Below are 21,321 nucleotides of genomic sequence, written 5' to 3'. Positions count from 1 at the left end.
CAACTGATCCAAACCAACTGATCCAAACCCAAATGATCCAAACCAACTGATCCAAACCCAACTGATCCAAACCAACTGATCCAAACCCAACTGATCCAAACCCAACTGATCCAAACCCAACTGATCCAAACCCAACTGATCCAAACCCAACTGATCCAAACCCAACTGATCCAAACCCAACTGATCTCAACCCAACTGATCCAAACCCAACTGATCCAAACCAACTGATCTCAACTCAACTGATCTCAACCCAACTGATCCAAACCCAACTGATCCAAACCCAACTGATCCAAACCAACTGATCTCAAGCCAACTGATCCAAACCAACTGATCCAAACCCAACTGATCCAAACCCAACTGATCCAAACCAACTAATCCAAACCCAACTGATCTCAACCCAACTGATCCAAACCCAACTGATCCAAACCCAACTGATCCAAACCCAACTGATCCAAACCCAACTGATCCAAACCCAACTGATCCAAACCCAACTGATCTCAACCCAACTGATCCAAACCCAACTGATCCAAACCAACTGATCTCAACTCAACTGATCTCAACCCAACTGATCCAAACCCAACTGATCCAAACCCAACTGATCCAAACCAACTGATCTCAAGCCAACTGATCCAAACCAACTGATCCAAACCCAACTGATCCAAACCCAACTGATCCAAACCAACTAATCCAAACCCAACTGATCTCAACCCAACTGATCCAAACCCAACTGATCCAAACCCAACTGATCCAACCCAACTGATCCAAACCCAACTGATCCAAACCCAACTGATCCAACCCAACTGATCCAAACCCAACTGATCCAAACCCAACTGATCCAAACCCAACTGATCCAAACCCAACTGATCCAAACCCAACTGATCCAAACCAACTTATCCAAACCCAACTGATCTCAACCCAACTGATCTCAACCCAACTGATCCAAACCCAACTGATCCAAACCAACTGATCCAAACCCAACTGATCCAAACCAACTGATCCAAACCCAACTGATCCAAACCAACTGATCCAAACCCAACTGATCCAAACCCAACTGATCCAAACCCAACTGATCCAAACCCAACTGATCCAAACCCAACTGATCCAAACCCAACTGATCCAAACCCAACTGATCTCAACCCAACTGATCCAAACCCAACTGATCCAAACCAACTGATCTCAACTCAACTGATCTCAACCCAACTGATCCAAACTCAACTGATCCAAACCAACTGATCTCAACCCAACTGATCCAAACCAACTGATCCAAACCCAACTGATCCAAACCCAACTGATCCAAACTCAACTGATCTCAACCCAACTGATCTCAATTGACCGATCACAACCCAACTGATCTCAACCAAACTGCTCTTAACCCACCTGACCTTGACCTATTTGATCCAAACCCAACTGATCCAAACCCAACTGATCCAAACCCAACTGATCTCAACCCAACTGATCCAAACCAACGGATCCAAACCCAACTGATCTGAACCAACTGATCCAAACCCAACTGATCTCAACCCAACTGATCTCAACTCAACTGATCTCAACCCAACTGATCCAAACCCAACTGATCCAAACCAAAATGATCCAAACCAACTGATCTCAACCCAACTGATCCAAACCAACTGATCCAAACCCAACTGATCCAAACCCAACTGATCCAAACCCAAGTGATCTCAACCCAACTGATCTCAATTGACCGATCACAACCCAACTGATCCAAACCCAACTGATCCAAACCCAACTGATCCAAACCCAACTTCTCTCAACCCAACTTCTCTCAACCCAACTGATCTCAACTCAACTGATCTCAACCCAACTGATCCCAACCCAACTGATCCAAACCCAACTGATCCAAACCAACTGATCTCAACCCAACTGATCCAAACCAACTGATCCAAACCCAACTGATCCAAACCCAACTGATCCAAACTCAACTGATCTCAACCCAACTGATCTCAATTGACCGATCACAACCCAACTGATCTCAACCAAACTGCTCTTAACCCACCTGACCTTGACCTATTTGATCCAAACCCAACTTCTCTCAATCCACTGATCACAACCCAACTGATCTCAATCCACTAATATCCAATGCCGTAGCCAGGGTTCTCATCCTAGGGTGGTGGGGGGGGGGGGTACATGTGGGGTGGGTCTTGAGGTTACAAAGGTAGACAAGGTTTTTCCACTGGACACCCGCCCTCTGTACAACCAAATAGTGTGGGGGGGGGGGGGGGAGGAGTGACACTATCTTCCCATGGGGGGGGGGGAGCGTTCAAAATGTTTATCATGGCTACATTAGACAATAACTACCGCTATTCGCTTCTAAGGGACGTTTACAATAAACAGCCACTCGCAAAAAAAAAAGTTTTGCTTTTGAAAGTTTCACAGAAAAAAGGGACTTTATGTTCTTTCAGCTAATCGTGGTAACTCATATGGCTGTGCTTTCTCCGGATGCCAAATTTTCTGTGTTTTTTTTATGGGTGGGGGGGTGAGTGTCCCCCACACCCCTCTTTAGCCGTTGCTTATATCACCCAAAACTAATCTAAACCCAATCACCATCCATTCACTGATAATCTCAACCCAACTGATCCCAACCTAGGCCGACCCAATCCTACCAAACCAAATCAAGCCAAAGCCAATTCAACTAAACGGAACTAAACCGAAATGATCTAAAGTCAACCAGGTCATACTCAAACAAACAAAATTGAACTGAATCAATGCAAACCAAATCAAACACAACTGAGTTGATGCGAACTGAACCGAACCAAACCATTCCGATCTCAACCATACCAAAGTGATTAGAACGGAACCAAACAGAACCGAATACATCGGACTAAAAAAAAACAAACTCAAGTGAACTAAACTGATATACAAGGTGAGTCAAAAGAAAAAGAAACCAAATGTCGGGATCATTGTTTTAGTGAAGTTCTGCATGTAGCACTTTCAAAATCTAGGATATGAAAGCCCAATTCATATAAAGCTTTCTTTTGAGTACAAGAATCGTTCAAATCACTCATGCAATATTCAAGTTAGGGAAATTTAAACACAACCACTGTTTTAAAGTTCTGTCCATGGATCACAAAAAGGTAAGCGTTGTTTGTGATCCTTGTTTGTGATCCGTGGACAAAACTTTCAAGCGTTGGTTGTGTTTAAAAATCTGCAACTTGAAAAGTACGAGAGCAATTTGAATTATTCTTGTACTAAAAGAAAGCTTATGAATTGGGCTTTGATATCCTAGATTTAGAAAGTACTACATGCTGAACTTCATGAAAACAATAGTCCCAACATTTGGGTGTTTACTTTTTTTGACTCACCCTGTATGTACCAAATTTAACCCTATTGAACTGATGGATCTGAAATTGACCACACCTAACTAACTCAATCCAACCAAACAGACCTGATCTGAAACAAACTTAACCAAACAATGCTGTTTCCTCACTTGGTCAGGACAATTTCTCCTGCCAGTACTCTCTTGGCCACATCCCTCCAGCCTGCTCCCTTGGTCTGCTGAATCTCAGCCAGCATGTCCAAGACTGTCTCCGTCCTCAGGATCTTGTGAGAGACGTCCGCCATCAGGAGCACCTCCTGCTCATACTGCAAGATGGAGGTGATGAAACCGGGCAGGAGCTGGATCCTGAAGGGATGAGGGGAGAAATGACGGAGAGAAAGGAGCATCAAGGAAAGGGGAACAATCACCACAATAAAAAACAGTCTTAAACACTGTGTAAGCATAATTTAATTTGTTTCTGCCATTGTAAACTTTTGATCTGCCATATTGTCGCTTTGCTCACGAAGTGACAAAAACCTTGAAAAGCGATAACTGTTCGATTTTGAGTTTTACTAGCCTTTTTATTATAGTTGTCTCAAGGAACAATTTGACCAAGTTTCAAAGCGAAAAATTGTTTACTTTCTTACTTATTGTAAACAAAATTTGACAAAAAGCCTGAAATCCGTTTTTTTTGTTTTTACGAAGTGTAAAAAGTGTAAAATGTTTTCACGAAGTGACAGAAAGTCACCTCGTGGGCAGGGCCGGAGGAACTACACATTGGTCTTCACGCGTCAGGATGGGAGCATACACGTGCGCGCGAACGTTGTTGAAAAAGGACAGACGCGCGTGCGCTCAACTGTCGTATGACGCGTAAAAGTTGCAAGTTTGTTGCATCGACAAAAGTACAAATAAGTAAAGCCTCCGCGATTCATGTTCCCACGAAGTCACAAAAACTGTGTACAAAGTAATGGGGAAAATATGGGACCCAAAGTATTGATGTTTTCACGAAGCGTAAACAAGTTTTATTAATGAATTACTGTTTAATTTAATTATTTATTTTTAACAAACAACTATGAATCAGCAAAGAGCAAATCATAAGCTATGGGACAATGGAAACATTTCCAAATTCTTTTACTGCGAAGTAGTCGAAAATGTCTTTTGAAAAAATAAATAACTTCAAATGCGATTGTTTCTGGATGAACTTTTGTCGATTTTTAAAGTTTTTGTCACTTCGTGAGCAAAGCGACAATATGTGACCTACTGTGGCAAAATGAGGAATGTCCCCCAAAACAATGTAATCAACTCCTGAAATCAATGTTGGTTTTTTTTTTATTTTTGAAAAGCCAAGTTATCCAAGATTCACACTTTGCCTTTTTGTTGGGAACAAATATCCCCAAAAGTTGGAAACTGAAGAACGTTTTCCACTGCCGTTTGCGGCGCAATGTGCATTTCTTTCTACAAAGCCGTTTTTCTCGAAATGAGGTTGGTAAAGTTCGGTGGGACACTGTTGAAGTTCCTGCGACATATCTTTGGAGTACATTAAGCTACAGAAATAAATTTGGTATCATTTGAACGCTAATGATTTACGCTTTAACATGATGTACGTTACTTGAAAGTCAAAGGTGGGGGTTATTCCTCATTATGATATGGCAGGTTACATATAGCAAGTTTACATGGGCCAACATGTGCAGTACTGTGTCAAATTTCCTCACTTTACTACCAATCCTGCAAAAATTAAAGATGTTTTGCAAAACCCACACAAAAGGCTCTCACATTTAACGGCCATTCATATTGCTGCTAATGGCTCTGTCTATTGATATACAATCTCAGCCACTTCAAACAATTTTTAATGAAACTCAAAGCCAAGCAGACCTACTGCTACAGATATTTCACATCTACGTTCAACTTAAGACATGAGCCAAATCGTTTCACTTACTTGTGTTGCTGGATTTCCCTTTTGGCGTTGGGGTTGAAATAGTTCCGGCCAATCTGCTCAAAGCCAACCAATCCAAGGATCCTAAAACAGAGAAAGTAACAATGTGATAAAAAATTGCAAGCATAGATTACGCTTCATTGAATTCCTTAAAAAATATATACAAATAAGCAAAATTGTATCTTTGTTTTTAAGAGGCCATGAAATGAAAATAACACTTGAACATTTTGTGCAAATAGCTTAGAAGGCATTGTAAAGGTGCATCTTTGTCACTGTTAACAACTTGTTGATAATTTTCAAAATAAAGTATTATTTCCATAAAACAGAAATAAAATGACAGCAAACTAATTACTTTCCTACTTTTCCACACAGACTCAACTTTCTTCAAAGTTTTGGAGATTTGTCAATCAAATTTGTCATTTTTCACAAAGGAGAATACAAATAATCATTTCTGATTGATTTCTAAGTCATTTCTGACTGATTGTTTCAGCTTTTCACGGATGGTCATTATTTAGTATGCCATTAAATAAAAACCCTGGGTCTCATGTGTTCTTTAACCCTAATCCTCCAAAATCCTCTAGATGGTTTTTGGAGGATTGAGGATGAATGGTGGAATTTCAGCGTTGGGGAAATAAATCAAATTATAGGTTTTGCCCTTCACCGACGTTTAAACACTGTATACTCAGTGTGTTACCTCCCGAGTGAAAGTTGTAAAAAATCGCTCGGGTGGGACTCGAACCCATGACCTCAGACGTCTGCACTAGAAAGCAGGAGGTCGTGGGTTCAAGTCCCACCCGAGTGATTTTTTCCAACTTTCACTCTGGAGGTAACACACCCAGTATACAGTGTTTAAACGTCGGTGAAGGGCAAAACCTAATTTGAGGATGAATAGTGTTTGAGAAACATGAGGAATTGGGAGAACTGAGGATGAATGGTGTTTGGAGGAGGATTTTGGAGGATTGAGGATGAATGGTGTTTTAGCACATGATTTTGGAGGATTGAGGATGAATGGTGTCTTAGCACATAATTTGGGAGGATTGAGGATGAATGGTGTTTGGAGGAGGATTTTGGAGGATTGAGGATGAATGCATTTTTTGTCTGACAATTTTGAAGGATTGAGGCGCAGGGTAACCTACATTTGAACATAAGTGCAAAATTTTGGAGGATTGAGGATGGTTCCCAGCAAAAAAACCCTTGGGGGTTTAGGGTTAATTTCAGCAACGATGAAAAAAAAAAGAGCAAGCATACTTGCGGAAGATGATGTTGTAAACCTGCATGCAGGTTGGTGAAGTAGGAGGCAGCGCATTCTTGAGAGTCACAGTAATGGTGATGATGTCATCAGAGTCACGGCGTTTGGTTTGAAACCTGGTCACCTAGAGTTTGCAAAACAAGGCAAAAATAAGTATAGAAAATATATATACATCTCATGAAAACATCTTTACAACTTTGCATCTTGTGTTGAGATTGATTGTTTCTGAAAAATATGTGAAATGTACATACAACTCTACAGTGTGTATGAGTAAAAAAAAAATGAAACCCAAATGTCGGGATAATTGTTTCAGTAAAGTTCTGCATGTAGCACTTTCAAAATCTAAGATATGAAAGCCCAATTCATAAGCTTTCCGTTAGTACAAGAATCATTCAAATCACTCATGTACTTTTCAAGTTACGGAATTTTAAACACAACCATCCGTTTTAAAGTTCTGTCCACGGATCACAAAAAAAGGTGAGCGTTCTTTCAGTAAAACGAAAACAATTCACACACATCCCTATGTGATTTGTTTTCGTTTTGCTTAAAAAGATTTACCTTTTTGTGATCCATGGACAGAACTTTAAAATGGTGGTTATGTTAAAAATTCTGTAACTTGAAAAGTACATGAGTAATTTGAATGATTCTTTTACTAAAAGAAAGCTTATGAATTGGGCTTTAATATGCTAGATTTTAAAGTGCTACATGCAGAACTTCACTGAAACAATGGTCCCGACATTTTGGTTTCTTTTTTTTTTTACTACCCTGTAGTGAAAGCCCTGTCACTCTCAGATCCTCAGATCCTTAGTTTTGAGGAAGGTATACAGCCCAGCTAAAATCACATAACATGGGGCAGGAACAAAGAATGCAACTTTGATTTCCTATACAGCTGAGGATTTTAGAAGATTGAGGGAGGTTCCTAGAAATATGGCATTTATCTCATGTTAAGAATATTTCTTTTCGAAATCAGTGACATACTTTTGCCATATAGCCTTGCAAAATCCTCCATTTTTTGCAGAGAGGATTTGAAAGATTTGGGAAGGTTAGGGTTAAAAAGACATTTTACATCTACTCACCGGCTCATCAAGCCTTCGAAGCAGGAACAACATCATCCCATCAAAGGCCATGGGGGTGCCTAGGATCTCAGAGTGAGCCCGTAGCAGGGCATGACGTGCCCTAGGGTTGTCCACAACGGGGCTGAAGTCCACGCTGTACTGGTGCAGAAGCCACTGATCAGCAGCCTTCATGCGGAAACAGTTGGTCAAGACCTCCACCGGCTTTCCTTTCTTGCCTGGAAGATTATGAGAAAAATGTGTGTTTTTTTTAATGTACAATGGAGTTTGTGCACATGTTCTCACTCAATTGTGACAGAGAGATATGACTTCAAACTTAAATGCTGTTGTTGCTGTGAGGTAGGTGCCTGTGCAACAACAGCAATGCTGGTTACTGAATCATTCTCTTGTCCCAGACGCTGATTTAGGGTGCAATTTAAAACATGACTAGGCTATTGTCCCTTATTGAATGCAGAAACAAACTTACCTACCAACCAACACAGTGAGCTAAGGCCCAAGGCGTATTTTCATGGCGCTGTGGGAAAAACTGCACTAATGACAAATGATCTACCCTACCTTTAAAGACTTTTAGATGAGAAAATGGAATATTTATTGCAGGGGTGTGAGTGACCACTGATAAAAATAGCTGAAAACAGCTGAAAAAGGTGTAAAAAAGCTGAACTTTGGGAATCTCCTATACTTTTTTACACAGCAAGTGAGGGAAAAAGCTTAAAAGGCTGAATCCAAAACTAATAAAAATAGCTGAAATCAGCTTTAAAGCTGAGATTTCACACCCTTGTTATTGGCACATCAATAAGGGATTACAGGGCTCCAGACCTACCTCTCTTATCAATGGGTCTGGGTGCTTTTTGTTCTCCGTAGCGGAGCTCTGTCTGTCTGCCGCGGCCACTGACTCCCCCTCCCTCAGCACCCTGGGCCCCGCCCATGCTCAACGCTGCCATCTGAGCTGTAGGGGGCGCTTCAGCTGGCATTGGTCTCGGGGCATGAGGATGGTAACTCTCGGCCATGGCCGCTCTTTGCTCCATGCTTATAGCAGCTGTGTAACAAAGAAAGTAGTATAAATAGTGTGAGTATAAACCAGTTGGCGCAAGTCAGATTTCACCCGACCCCTTTAATTGTCTCCTGTGCAGTCATGCATGAAAACTAATCCAGTGAAAATGTCACCGGAAGAGGCAGGAAGAGTTACTCTGAAAACTACTTATAAAAATATCTTATCTATATTCCTACAGAATGAAACTATGGCCAATTATAAAAGTGTATAGTTTTTTTTACTCATACTGTATCTATAGGGTCATTCTATAAATTTGGGGTCCACTTTTTCCCTGTCCCTGTTACATCTGACATCTTGATTTGAATATAGAGCATGTACATGTATATGTAAATTTGCTCTAAGTTTTTTGTGTTAAGTTTCAACCTCCAAAAAATAGATTTTGTTTTTAAATTGCAATTTTTTTAGCAATACAAAAGATAATCACTTTCATCACAAAAAGTTATCACTTTTGTATGAAACATCGCGCAAAAAAGTTCCATCCATGCTTATTAACCCTCCTGCTATCTGAACAGTCACAGACAGTCAAACAAATAAATCCTCTTCCCCTTTCATGCCTTTTATACACAGGCTAGCCGCCAACAGTCAGACCATATTTCAAGCAAGCACTGTGACTAGTCAAATTCAGTCAACCGACAAAAGCAGGCAAGTGGCTGGCACAGCTGGCTTATCAATCACCTACAGTCAAAGCATAGCTGGATCAAGTAACCAGTCACAGCCAGTCAATCCTGCTTTATGTACCGGTAGGCTGGGAGCCCTTAACTGTTGAAAACTGTCACTTGATTGGCTTTGACTGAAATGACAACTTGGCACAGATTGTATGTTTGCATACTTGCATCAGAGGGTTAAATTGCTTGCAGCTGACAATAATTCAGGCATATATTTCATACATTATGGGCACAGGCACAAAACAACCCAAAATAAAAGCATATTTTCAGAGAAAATGAATAAAATGAAAATGAATAAAACTGCTGTCACAACTGTTTTGACTGGATTGACCTGATTGGCCTGACGTTGCGAAGTTAACATGGTCGGCTTCATATTTTCAGAGGGTTGATAATGTCTACAGTAGACCAAAAAAAAGTAGTTTTTCCATCTTAATATTCAATACAAAATGAAAACGAATACCAAATGGAAGTGTAACTTCATGAACTTGTGGTTTATTTGAAAAATTGAAAATTGTTAGAAGAAAAACAAGATGGTTCTCGAACCATGCGTCTCGCCTGCTTCCACAATTATCTGTAAAGAGTGACCTTTGACCTTGGTATGTGACCTTTGACATCATCACTTGAAGGTTTCCATGTTGCATCTTTGACCCATGTTTGGTTCCAATTGGACTTCAACTTTTCAAATTAGACCAATTTTACAAAACGTTTTTACAAAACAATTTTACAAAGTTCAGGCAAGACAAAACTCAAATAATGTTAAAGAGCACTTAACATGTAACTCTTCAGTCTGTAAAATTTCTGTCAACAGACACCCACCTCCTGATCCAGGGACCTGGGAAGCCCCTCCCCTGGTTCTGCCCCTCCCTGGGGCAGGCATGGCTTCAGCATCACCACTAGGCATGGGCGTGGCAGGCGCTGTCTCCCCAGGCCTCCGGGGCTGGCCCTGCTGCTGCCCTGCAGAGGCCCGCCCACGGCCGCGGCCTCGCCCCCGACCACGGGCACGCCCGCTGCCAACGCCTTGCTGACTGTCGGCCATGTTGGGTGTTTCCAAACTTCTTTGCTCTGGGGAGGAACAACAGCTTGTGGTGATCAACAGAGTTTACAGCAATTATGAATGGTAAAGCGGTGAAATGGCAACACCAATGAACAGTTACAAGCATTTGGTTAATGGGACACAAAGTCCTGAAGTTAATACTTTAGATTGCTTACTTATCCTATTTTAACAGTCTGGTTGAAAGGAAACTAACCCAATGTCTTACTAAGAAAAGGTACCCTCAATAAGAGGTTTTTTGCATATTAAGAAAGAGAATAAAATGCTCCTTACCACCAATCAGATATTGTGTTGACAAGTTATGGCTATTTAAAGTTCACTCTTAAAAAAGTAAAGTACTGAGAAAAAGGCATTTAAAGTTCAAGTTTGTATTTGTGAAAATGAAAGATGCCAATTATTTTTTTTCCATAAAAACACTTGCACTCCACAACTTGTAATGTATCTCTATAAAATATATGTAGTAGACATATCAAAGATTACAAATATCGATAAATCTGAAAATAAAAAAAAAAATAAAAAAAAAAATAAAAAAACCACTCCCATTCAGTTTTTTTGGCATTTTTTCCCCGCCACGGCCTGTGTCCAGATCCGTTGCATTTTGCCAGAATGCACATTCTCTCAATACTCAATGAGCATGTTCTTTACATTTCTTAAGTCAACTTACCTTTTTACAGATGATTTTCTTTGTTGCTTGGATCACAAAGAAGCTGGATGTTGTCCACCATTTCTATCTGCAAGAACTTTTTCCAGGATACAGTAGGCCCCTCAGCTGGATACATCCAGACAATTAACTGTGGGAAAGATGAGAAATATAAACTGTCAGGAAATTGACAACTAACAAGTACAAAGAAACACCAATTTTTCACTTAAGTAGTAATTTTTAATTAAAATTACTACATGTACTTGCATGTAGGTGAAAACTTGGTGTTCTTTGTACATATTAGTTGTCAATTTCCTGACAGGTGAGTTACCACTGAGTTTACTGGTCACAAGTAAACTCAATGGTAACTCACCATAGGTTTAAAAATTAAAATTGAACATTCTCCAAAAAGGCACACAAGGGACTGTAGGACTCTGATTATTGGTGGTATGCCTCAGTTTACTAGTGCAGTACTCATCCTAACAGATTCCAACAAACCCTGGTGTTGGAGTTTGGCTGGATGGGTATTGTTAGGGTTAAAGTAATCTTACTGTACCGATGTAAAGGTACCAACAATTAGGTTCTGTAAAAGGCCTAATCATCTCTGGCAGGTAGAGTGGAATCCGGTGACCAGAAAGTTTTCACTTCGGTGGTGTTACACTCACCCGCATGCTGCACACGTTCTTAAGGACGAGGCACACACGCATTTTGGTATTCTTATGTGTCAAAGGAGTGCGTGTTTGAGCCTGCTAATTTGCCCTAGCCTTGTGCCACTGCAGAAAATAGCTGCCCCCAGATTTGTCTATAGCGCTGGCCCTTGCCCAGTATTATGTGGGTACTTCCAAGTCACTGAAGTGAATCGCTTAATGCCCTACACAGCCAGCTAATCTCCAGAATCAGCGGCACACTCCTAGCGAACCGAAAATCATCGATCGATGATCATAATGCGTGCACATTTCAAGTGTCAGGTTTGCTCAGTGCGGAAAGGGCATATTTTTCATCATTTTGGCAAAAAAAACGACAGAATCCAGCGATGATTGTTCTGCGCACATAACCTGAGTATGTCATGAGTTATAGTACAAAGTTTAGGGGCAAACTGTGTAGCGGTTCTGTGGAAAATGTCTGTGTACTTAATTAGTGTTTTGTGCTGCAAACAATTTTGCGGGGTTCTGTGTCTATGAGGCTCCGCTCACGCGGAGCATCATAGTTTTAGGAGTAACAGACCCTAGCTCAATGAGCTGGGGACCCTGGTTCGAATCCCCGCACAGCACTAGGCCCCTACTCAATATTTTTATAGTTTTTTAATAGATTTCTTAATTTTTACGTTTTTAATCAAATGGTCCTTTTTATTTAAGTAGATGAAAAGAATGTAGTGACCAGACGCCACTTCAGCGGTTGTGTACAAAGTCTACGGAGAGTGAAGAACATTTTCGATTTATTTCCTAACAAATTGGAAATGTCTTTTCAATTTTTTTTTGCAATGCATTGACTGACCTTTATTGAGATGATAATGAAAACAGTGGCGTCATGCAGGTTGCAACATTCTTTCCAATCACAATATTAATACTAATACCTACCATTCATTCAAAATGAGCAAGAAAGTGTGGTCCTATCATCATAACAACACCCAACTACATGTACCAGGAAGTTGTTTCATCCAGCCAGTAGTTTGGTCTTTGGAATCATCCAGCTGTTTTAGCTACAACATGACTTGGTATACATTTACACGCGTACGAGGGGAACCGGAAATAACGCACCAAATTGTATTGGCAAAGCGCATGCAGCGGGTACCAGCCGTGGGTCATCGAACTTACCCAACAAGTCAGTCAGCTCTAGGGTCAGCTTCAATAACCAAAAGTCCAGCGGATATGTGACAAAATATTGATGAATTGTGCACTTTTGCATAAAAGCGTGAAACTTGGCACAGATGTTCATATTTTTCATGCGAGAAAATGTTTTAGATGTGGAGCCATCGCAAATTTACCCTTTTAGGGGCGTGGCATCCACTTAAAAAAGGAGGCGGGACTTGTCATGCCCGTAGTGAAAACGGTTATTCCCACTTGTCACAAAAGCAGGAAACTTCACAAAGACATAATTACATATATTATAAGTGTTTTCCAGATTCGCAGCCACCTGAAAAGTACCTTTTTGGGGGCGTGGCAGCCATTTAAAAAAAGGTGGGTGATTATTACGCCCACCTTTGGAAAAATTGTGTCCATATTTCATGAACGAATAAAACGTCCCACAGACGTTTATGTTCATGAGAAAAAAAATTCCAGATGTGGAGCCATCTCGAACACACCCTTTTAGGGGCGTGGCAACCATATTAGGAAAAAAGGGGGCGGGGTTTTCATTATGCCCACCCTGGAAATATTGTTCCCACATTCATAGAGAAATGGAACTTTTCACAGACATTGACATTTATGAGAAAAACTATTCCAGATGTGGAGCCATCGCGAACACACCCTTTTAGGGGCGTGGCAGCCATATTGAAAAAAGAGGCGGGGTTCTCATTATGCCCACCATGGGAAAAATGTGCCCACATCTCATAAACGAATGAAGCTAATTCCCACTGACATTAATATTCACAAGAAAAAAATTCAGACGTGGAGCCATCGGAAACACACCCTAATGGTTATTCCTTTATATTTTACAATAAGCCAATTAACTTGTTCTCTGCACTCAAGGAAATGTCTGTCCTTTGCAGCTCTGAACATGGCTACAGGGCCCAGTTTAACAGAATTAACATAGCACAAATTTACTTAGCAAACAAATAGTTGACTAGTAATAGACGGTTTCCAGTTTCAAATGTCATATCATGTAGAATCGTAAATTGATGCAAATATAATAGTCCAAGAGCCCAGAGAGGTTTAATTAGAATATCGGGCACAAAAGGTTTGATGGTGGCAGCGAGTTTGTTTCTGCATTCAATAGGGGACGATGAACAATAGAGGACAATAGGATCCCCAATTCCCGAGAGGTTCCCTATTTGGATTCGTGTACAAAACATATGGGAGGTCGTCCTAAAAAGTTAGTACAAACAAAAGAGGGACAATAGGGGGTCCCCGATGGCAGGCAAATACACACTTGTGTGAGTAGGTGTGGTTACTGACCTTCAGAACTGTCATAAGTGTCGCATCCCGTGCAACCTCCGAGATTTAAATTTTGGGGTTGGGTTTCTTTAACAGGTTCCCGGGTACCCATGTTTTTTCAGTCGGGTACCCGATTCCCAAAATAGCCCACCCTACTTTTCAGCCACATTTCACTTTCGTAGTAGATTGAGTCATACCTTTGATGACATAAAGCTACATCAAGCTCCTGGTGCCTTCCGCCGTCATAGTTTAGGCTGCTGTGGTTTAGCTTCACGAGATTGTAATCTCTCCATAAGCCCAGCCCAAGCCTTCTCCACCTAAGATACAATCAAATGGATAGACAATGTACAACTTATGTCAGCATGGTTTTAATGAAATCGCTGTGGTAAGAGGGGAGGTACGGTACTTTTTGACCTGTGCACCAACTTTGATAGAGAGTGTTTCCAAAATGCTATATCCGTTTAAAAAATGTGAAAAAAATGCACGGTGATGACAAATTTATACACGTATATATAACAGCCATAATTTCTGAACTACATTTTTCATGTATTCTTAAATTAACCCTCCCGCTATCTGAACAGTCACAGACAGTCAAAAACTAAATCCTCTTCCCCTGCGAAGCCTTTTACACAGTCAGATCATAATAATTTCAAGCAAGCACAGTGACTAGTCATATATTCAGTCAACAGACAAAAGACAAGCGGTAGGCACAGCTGGCTTATCAATCACCTACAGTCAAGGCATAGCTTTATCAAGTTACATAAGCAGTCTCAGCCAGTCAACCCTGCTTTATGTAGTCTGGGAATTTTTAATAGTTGAAAACAGTCACTTGATTGATTTTGACTGAAAGGACAACTTGGCACAGAATGTATGTGGAGGGTCAATAAGCAATCACAACTGGCTTTGGGCAGCCAGGAGAGGGCGGGATTCCAAAAGGAGATGAAAAAACATTCGCAGCGTTTTTGGAAAACAAAATTCTTCATATATATGTTTGAAATCCTGAATGAAGAAAAATGTCTTTCATTGCAAAAAGGTACATGTATAAAGTGACTATTTTATAAGCACATTAGAAACATGCAGCTCTTGCAAAATTTGGAGTCTATTTTTTTTTTGGGGGGGGGGGGGTTCCTCTTCTGTCCCCAACTTTTGTGTGAATTGATGGATTTTGTAAAAGGTAACAAATAATATTCATTGAAGGGCTCGACAAAAAAAGGCTAAACCCGACTTGTACCTGTTTCTGAGTGACCTCTGGCTCCCAGAAGGTGCAGAAGACAACATTGGAATGATCCACACGTTCCTGGTTACTGAGCTGGGATTCTATGCGCTGTCGTGCCTTCTCTTCTGGTAGACGATCCCTGTTTAGAATGCGCTTCAAGGCCTGGCAAAAAAATAAAATTGAAAGCAGATGAAAAAGAATAAACTACAAGGACCATGTCACCAAAGTAAAAATGCAGAAACAAATCTTACTCTAGTTATGATTTACACATGTTGAGAAGCTGAGTATCACATAATGAGAATGGAGTGTAATTTCAGAGTGACTGAGAAGTGCACATGACTGTTTTCATTGTAGTGAATGATTCATGTCCATTTTTTTAAATTTTGCACTAAATGTGGGCTAGTCCAATAATAACACTGTGTGCAAAGATGCTCAAAGGGGCGGGGTCTTGTCATAATGAATGAGGTGTGACCTATCTCATCCTTATGAATAATGCATGACCACAACTTAGAGTAGAGCTAATCCACCCAAGCTTCACTCATCAATGGAAGGCGTGACTGTCCTCATCCTTGCGAATTATGTATGACCACAGCTCATAGCAGAACCCAGCCCATCCATCTTCAATCTCCTAATTGGGGGTGTGACTCACCTGATCCTTATGAATAATGCATGACCATACCTCATGGCAGAACCCATCCCACCCAGCTTTGATCTCTCAATGGGAGGCATGACTCACCTCATCCTTATGAATAATGCATGACCACACCTCATGCCATAACCCATCCCACCCCGCTTCAATCACCCAATGGGAGGCGTGACTCACCTCATCCTCATGAATAATGCATGACCACACCTCATGCCATAACCCATCCCACCCCGCTTCAATCACCCAATGGGAGGCGTGACTCACCTCATCCTCATGAATAATGCATGACCATACCTCATGGCAGAAGCCGTCCCACCCCGCTTCAATCAGCACGGCTGCATCCAGCACACACACCAGGCATCCTCCATCACCCAGGACCCTCATCTCCTTCCGAGCCATGCTGGCAATCTCCGGCCAGACGATCTGGTTCAGCCGGTCCAGACGGGATCGGTCTTGGAAGACTTTAGCGCCGAGGGCACGCCTGTTGATGCTTCCATCATGCCCAACAACATCTGCGGAACAAATACGTTTTACACCTTTCACAGTTGATGACTTCAAAATAATCGAAATCACCGACAAATTTTCCCGCCGGTCCCAGAATTTTGTTGACGGTCCCAGACAGGACCAGCTTAAGTCCTTTTTATACCTCACAGACTCACTAACTGACAGTTACTTGTGAATTAGCCTGGCTATTTATCTCACTGACTGACTCTCCCTTATGACTTTAATACACCAGTCTAGGAGCAGCTTTACGAGGCTTGTCTATTCATGTAAGTCATGTATCATCTACAGTGTAATTCATCGAACAAGATTAGAAGCCATTTTCTAGTGGGGCCATGATGCCCGCGCGCACGAAGCATGCTTTCTTAAAGACGAAACACGTGTGCATTGGTAGCCCTATTGGTCCAAAGACCCCTGAGTGCGTGCGTACTACCTGAGCGCGACTTGCACGAGCCTGGTGCTACCGCTGTGCCACCTCAGAAAATGACTGTCGTTGCATTAGTGGATACCAGATGTCCATTAGTCTGGCACAGCTCATTTCTTGTAACTTCATGATACATGTGTTTGCAGTAAGTCAAGTCTCCATGCGAGGACCGACAGTGAATCTCTCATTTCCATCACGTAATACCACTACAGCTTATTCTACAAACTTTTCAGCCATTTTCAATCCAATGAACAGGAGGTTTGCGGTAACACCATGTGAATATCTCTTTTGAGTCGTGTGGTTTTGAGAAGAACCAGTTGTTTTAACTCAACCTTTCGAACAGTATGCTCTGTTTGTCATCAACCTCCTGTTGACAAACAGCACACTATTCGAAACGTCGAGTTAAACCAACTGGTTCTTAAGTAAGATTTGAGGCTTTGCATGGCGGAGATACTAATGAATGAAAGGTTTGCGGAAACACCATGTGGGAATAATTTTTTCAAACTTTCAAACCAACTGGTTCTTCTCAGAACCACACAACTTTACAAAGAGATATCATTCACATTGTGTTACCGCAAACTACCCATTCATTGTTCATGTCCACCATGCAAACCTTCAAATCTCATTTTCAATCCAACAACGAAAAGAATATGTTTTCCGCTCTGTGAATTTTGTCCACTCAGCTTTACTAGACTTGCTTTATCTTGTTGAAAAATACTTTGGAGTTTTTCCAGCACCCACCTTGTCCCAACTCAGTCAGCACTCTCCTGAATCCCTGCGTGCCTGGTAGGTAGGCCTTGTGACCCAGCTTATCACAGTCAATCACTGCAGCACCGAGCCCCTCCAGCCGTCTACATACTGAAGACTTCCCGCTGGCTATGCCACCGGTCAGACCAATCACGTATGGGGTGCCAGGTAGATCTTTATTCTATGGGGCAAGTTTTAAAACAATTGGTAAAAGATGAAATCCAACCTCTCCAAACAATTTTATCGAAAGGAAAACCGAACGCCATGCAGATATTTACTTTGTTCCCCACAAAGAATTTTTTTGCAAGTGCCGATTTCAATCTTGGGAGGACTATAGAGAAAACCACTTTTTGTTTCATTTTTGCAAACCACTCATCTTCCTTGTTACTCAAAATGCTACAAATACAACATTTCACTGCAACAAAAACCCGATGAAAATCAGAACTCTATCCTTATTTTTGCTCTATCTTATCTTTTACTAAAATGTCTTTTTAATAAGAATACTTACACCTCTGTTTTTATTATAATTATTTAATATAACAGGTTGCAGCCGTTTTAAATCCAGTGGTTTGAGAAGCATATTTAATTGAAGTTTAAAGGTAATGGACACCATTTTGCTAACTCAAGGAACAACAATTTAATAATTCTGAAGCAGTTATTGAACAAAACAAATTTGTTGAAATTTCAGCTCAGTAGATATCGTACTTTTTGAGAAAACTTCCAAAAAATGCGTCGTCACTTTTCAAAGCATAGGTTCCCATTGGACAGTATGATGGTTTGGAAATGATGGTAATTTCTCTTCTCAAAAATGGCAGCTTAGTAGCCACAATGATTTCACAGGATGCTTGATCCTATTATTTACTTACAATCGAGTAGGATATTTCATGACATTTTGACAATTTCATTTTTAAATGTTTGCAAATAACTTTTAAGTCTCGATACTATTTTATTTAGAATGTATGATATATTTTGTTTCTAAATTCATCTTTAACTCAGTGTTTCACTGCAAAATGTGAATTATTGAATATAATCCATGCATAATTGAATGGAATTGGAAAATGCACTACAATAAGTGGTCTCTTCATGGAAACCTGACAGAGCAACTGTTTTGTGAATGGTTTATATTCTGTGGTTAGCATAGCCATACAACGAAACCTTGACACTCCGCAGAAAAGGGTTTCACTTTTAGCCTAAAAACTCACTGTGGTTTGCTTGAGCAGTGTTCCCAGGGGCGTTTTCAAATCCCTGTTCTTGACAACACTCGGGTTAACCCGACACGAGAACAGCGGTCTCAAACGTGACGAACAGACCCGAGAGGGCGTTCGCGGATCGATTTTTTCACTCCCCAGTTGATGGAGGGTTCGGCGAGGTGCAGCTTGAACAAAATGGCGGACTGTGCAGATTCGTAATTTGTTTTTTTTGTTGTTTTTTTTGCCTAATGATTTGAATAAGAATACTAGTATAGTGCAGGTCTGCAATTTCATCCCCGCATGTCTGGTTTTGCAACAGTCGTCCTCGTTCATTTGGAATAGGCCTAACATGCCTAAGTACAAATTCAGACGATTGTCGGCCATTTTGCATTGCTTTATATCGATGCGACACACACCCGCGCGTTCGTAACAACCAGCTCGAGAACATGTTCTCGTGTTACACGCGTGTTGTTAAGAACAGGGATTCGAAAACGCCCCAGGAGTCCAATCCTTTGTGTTGAGGAACTTATCTTGGCTTCTTCATGTGCAGCATGATTGATGTCCTCTACTAGAGATATCTCATGTACCTCTAGTACACACAGACCCTGAATGCAACATGAATGCAACACTGCATTACTCACCTTGGGTTGCTTGAGTAGTGTTCCCAGGAGTCGAATCCTTTGTGTTGAGGAACTTATCTTAGCTTCTTCATGTGCAGCATGATTGATGTCCTCTACTAGAGATATCTCATGTATGTCTAGTACACACAGACCCTGAATGCAACATGAATTCAACACTGCATTACTCACCGTGGGTTGCTTGAGCAGTGTTCCCAGGAGTCCAATCCTTTGTGTTGAGGAACTTATCTTGGCTTCTTCATGTGCAGCATGATTGATGTCCTCTACTAGAGATATCTCATGTACCTCTAGTACACACAGACCCTGAATGCAACATGAATGCAACACTGCATTACTCACCGTGGGTTGCTTGAGCAGTGTTCCCAGGAGTCGAATCCTTTGTGTTGAGGAACTTATCTTAGCTTCTTCATGTGCAGCATGATTGATGTCCTCTACTAGAGATATCTCATGTATGTCTAGTACACACAGACCCTGAATGCAAGATTTAAAAAAATTATTTTCAAAGCCTGATAATAATACTCTCAAATCTTGAAACACGCAAATAAATATATCCAAAAGTCAAAATATTTTCTTCAAATTTGTTCATTTTTTGGGGGGAGGGGTGCATTTTCGTCTCTTTTGAAATTTTGTTTGGTATTGCTACAATGATTTTAAGGTAGAGTAAGTCATTTGTCATTGGAGCATTTTTTATTCATTTGAAGCAACAAAAGTGCTCAAAATCTAAAGAAGAGTGCTTAACAACTAACCTGATGAAGTTTTAGCTCAGTGAATGCTGTATATTCAGAGAAAACAATATTCTAGGATCTCAATTTCAATCCAAAAGTTGCTGAGTCATGTTTTGAATTGCGCCCGAAATCAGCATCCAGAACACGTTCTCCTTCAGCCGATTGCAGCTACATGATGTCACGCACTGAACCGAAGCATTACAGTAACCGCGCGTACGTGTGCGTCGTGTCAATGCCTGCGCGCACCCATTCACAGCTTCACTGAATTCAAAACGAACTACCGACAGAAATTTCCAAAAATATGCGTCTTCAGATGCATCTTTGGAAAAGACCTTCCTTTAGTGTTTTCTTCAAAAAGACAGCATGCCAGAATGAATAATTTCACAGGGAGTTTAGTGCCATTACTATCTTTAAACCAAGTACGCTTTTCAACAATAATTTCGTCAGTTACTTTTTGGATAGCTGCAAATGATTTACTCTACCTTAAACTAAAATTCTTCACAAACTAACAGACAGTGAGTCATTCAGTTAGATGTGCCAAGAAGACACTAACACCGCGTTCCCACTTGAATTGGGAAAAGGTGGATCAAGATCCAGCAATTTGGTGTGATCGTTATCTTACCGCAACGAAACCGCAAGTCGCGTTTCCACTTATGCTTGATCCACCTTTTCGTACGGAAATGTTGGGTCCGAAAGGTCACTGAGTTCGGAATTACGCGCGCTCTGTGGGAGTGCCATTGTTGCATGGTTGCATGCTAGCCCAGGATGGGTCAGTTTTCAAATAGCACTATCAGAATTCATCGACAAAAAATAAGCGAATTCACCAACATAAATCACGGATCCGTAGAGGATCCGTGCGTGCATAAATTAACAGGTGAAATCCAACAGAGCCGCTCATTGTGTGACATCACGGCAGACACCAATGCATCGATAAGGGATTCCCTGGTTCTGAAGCTTCTCATTGGTTAGAAACGGTCACAAGATGTACTACGACATCAATTTCTAATTTTCTATAATCAATACTTCAGATTTGTCACCTCCGTACGTACGTACCGCGTTATCGGCACTATTCTCATCGCATACTCGTAAGCTTTTCCATGATTCTGTGCCAAAGTGAAGTCTTTTGGTGAGTGCGGACTCAGAGTCATTTATGGATGGAAAAATAAGTAAAATTTCAGGAATGAAAAAGATTTAGTAATGGACGAA

At 41.0% G+C, this 21,321-nt stretch overlaps 2 protein-coding genes across 5 annotated transcripts in view; both read right to left on the bottom strand.

Annotated features, from left to right (window-relative positions):
• The window catches only part of LOC119719483 (piwi-like protein 1), a 35,392-nt gene extending 15,779 nt beyond the window's left edge, over positions 1-19,613 (bottom strand). Inside the window, exons 1-8 of one of the 4 annotated variants that reach the window (XR_005269946.1) lie at positions 12,514-12,621; positions 10,961-11,087; positions 10,062-10,307; positions 8,350-8,565; positions 7,533-7,747; positions 6,456-6,580; positions 5,211-5,291; positions 3,446-3,640 (exon numbers count right to left, since the gene is read on the bottom strand). Coding sequence is in view for 3 of the 4 variants with exons in the window: in XM_038188957.1 (XP_038044885.1) it covers positions 3,446-3,640; positions 5,211-5,291; positions 6,456-6,580; positions 7,533-7,747; positions 8,350-8,565; positions 10,062-10,281 (1,052 nt within the window). In the remaining variant the exon portion in view is untranslated. Of the gene's footprint in view, positions 1-3,445; positions 3,641-5,210; positions 5,292-6,455; positions 6,581-7,532; positions 7,748-8,349; positions 8,566-10,061; positions 10,308-10,960; positions 11,088-12,513; positions 12,622-15,259; positions 15,339-19,561 lie in introns of those variants that run through there. The other 3 variants (XM_038188957.1, XM_038188956.1, XM_038188958.1) reach the window with 3 other exon arrangements.
• On the bottom strand, positions 14,271-19,722 carry LOC119719227 (bifunctional coenzyme A synthase-like). Its single transcript, XM_038188599.1, has 6 exons — positions 19,693-19,722; positions 19,394-19,525; positions 17,557-17,743; positions 16,155-16,402; positions 15,260-15,406; positions 14,271-14,345 (listed from the first exon to the last, which is right to left on the bottom strand). Exons 1-6 carry the CDS (start codon positions 19,720-19,722, stop codon positions 14,271-14,273), a joined length of 819 nt encoding a protein of 272 aa, XP_038044527.1.
• Between the last annotated feature and the right edge of the window lie 1,599 nt (positions 19,723-21,321).

Source organism: Patiria miniata, unplaced genomic scaffold (genome assembly GCF_015706575.1).
Source record: "Patiria miniata isolate m_02_andy unplaced genomic scaffold, ASM1570657v1 HiC_scaffold_8, whole genome shotgun sequence".
NCBI lineage: Eukaryota > Metazoa > Echinodermata > Asteroidea > Valvatida > Asterinidae > Patiria > Patiria miniata.
The sequence above is the reverse complement of the archived record's forward strand: the minus strand, read 5'-3'. Positions and strand labels throughout refer to the sequence as shown.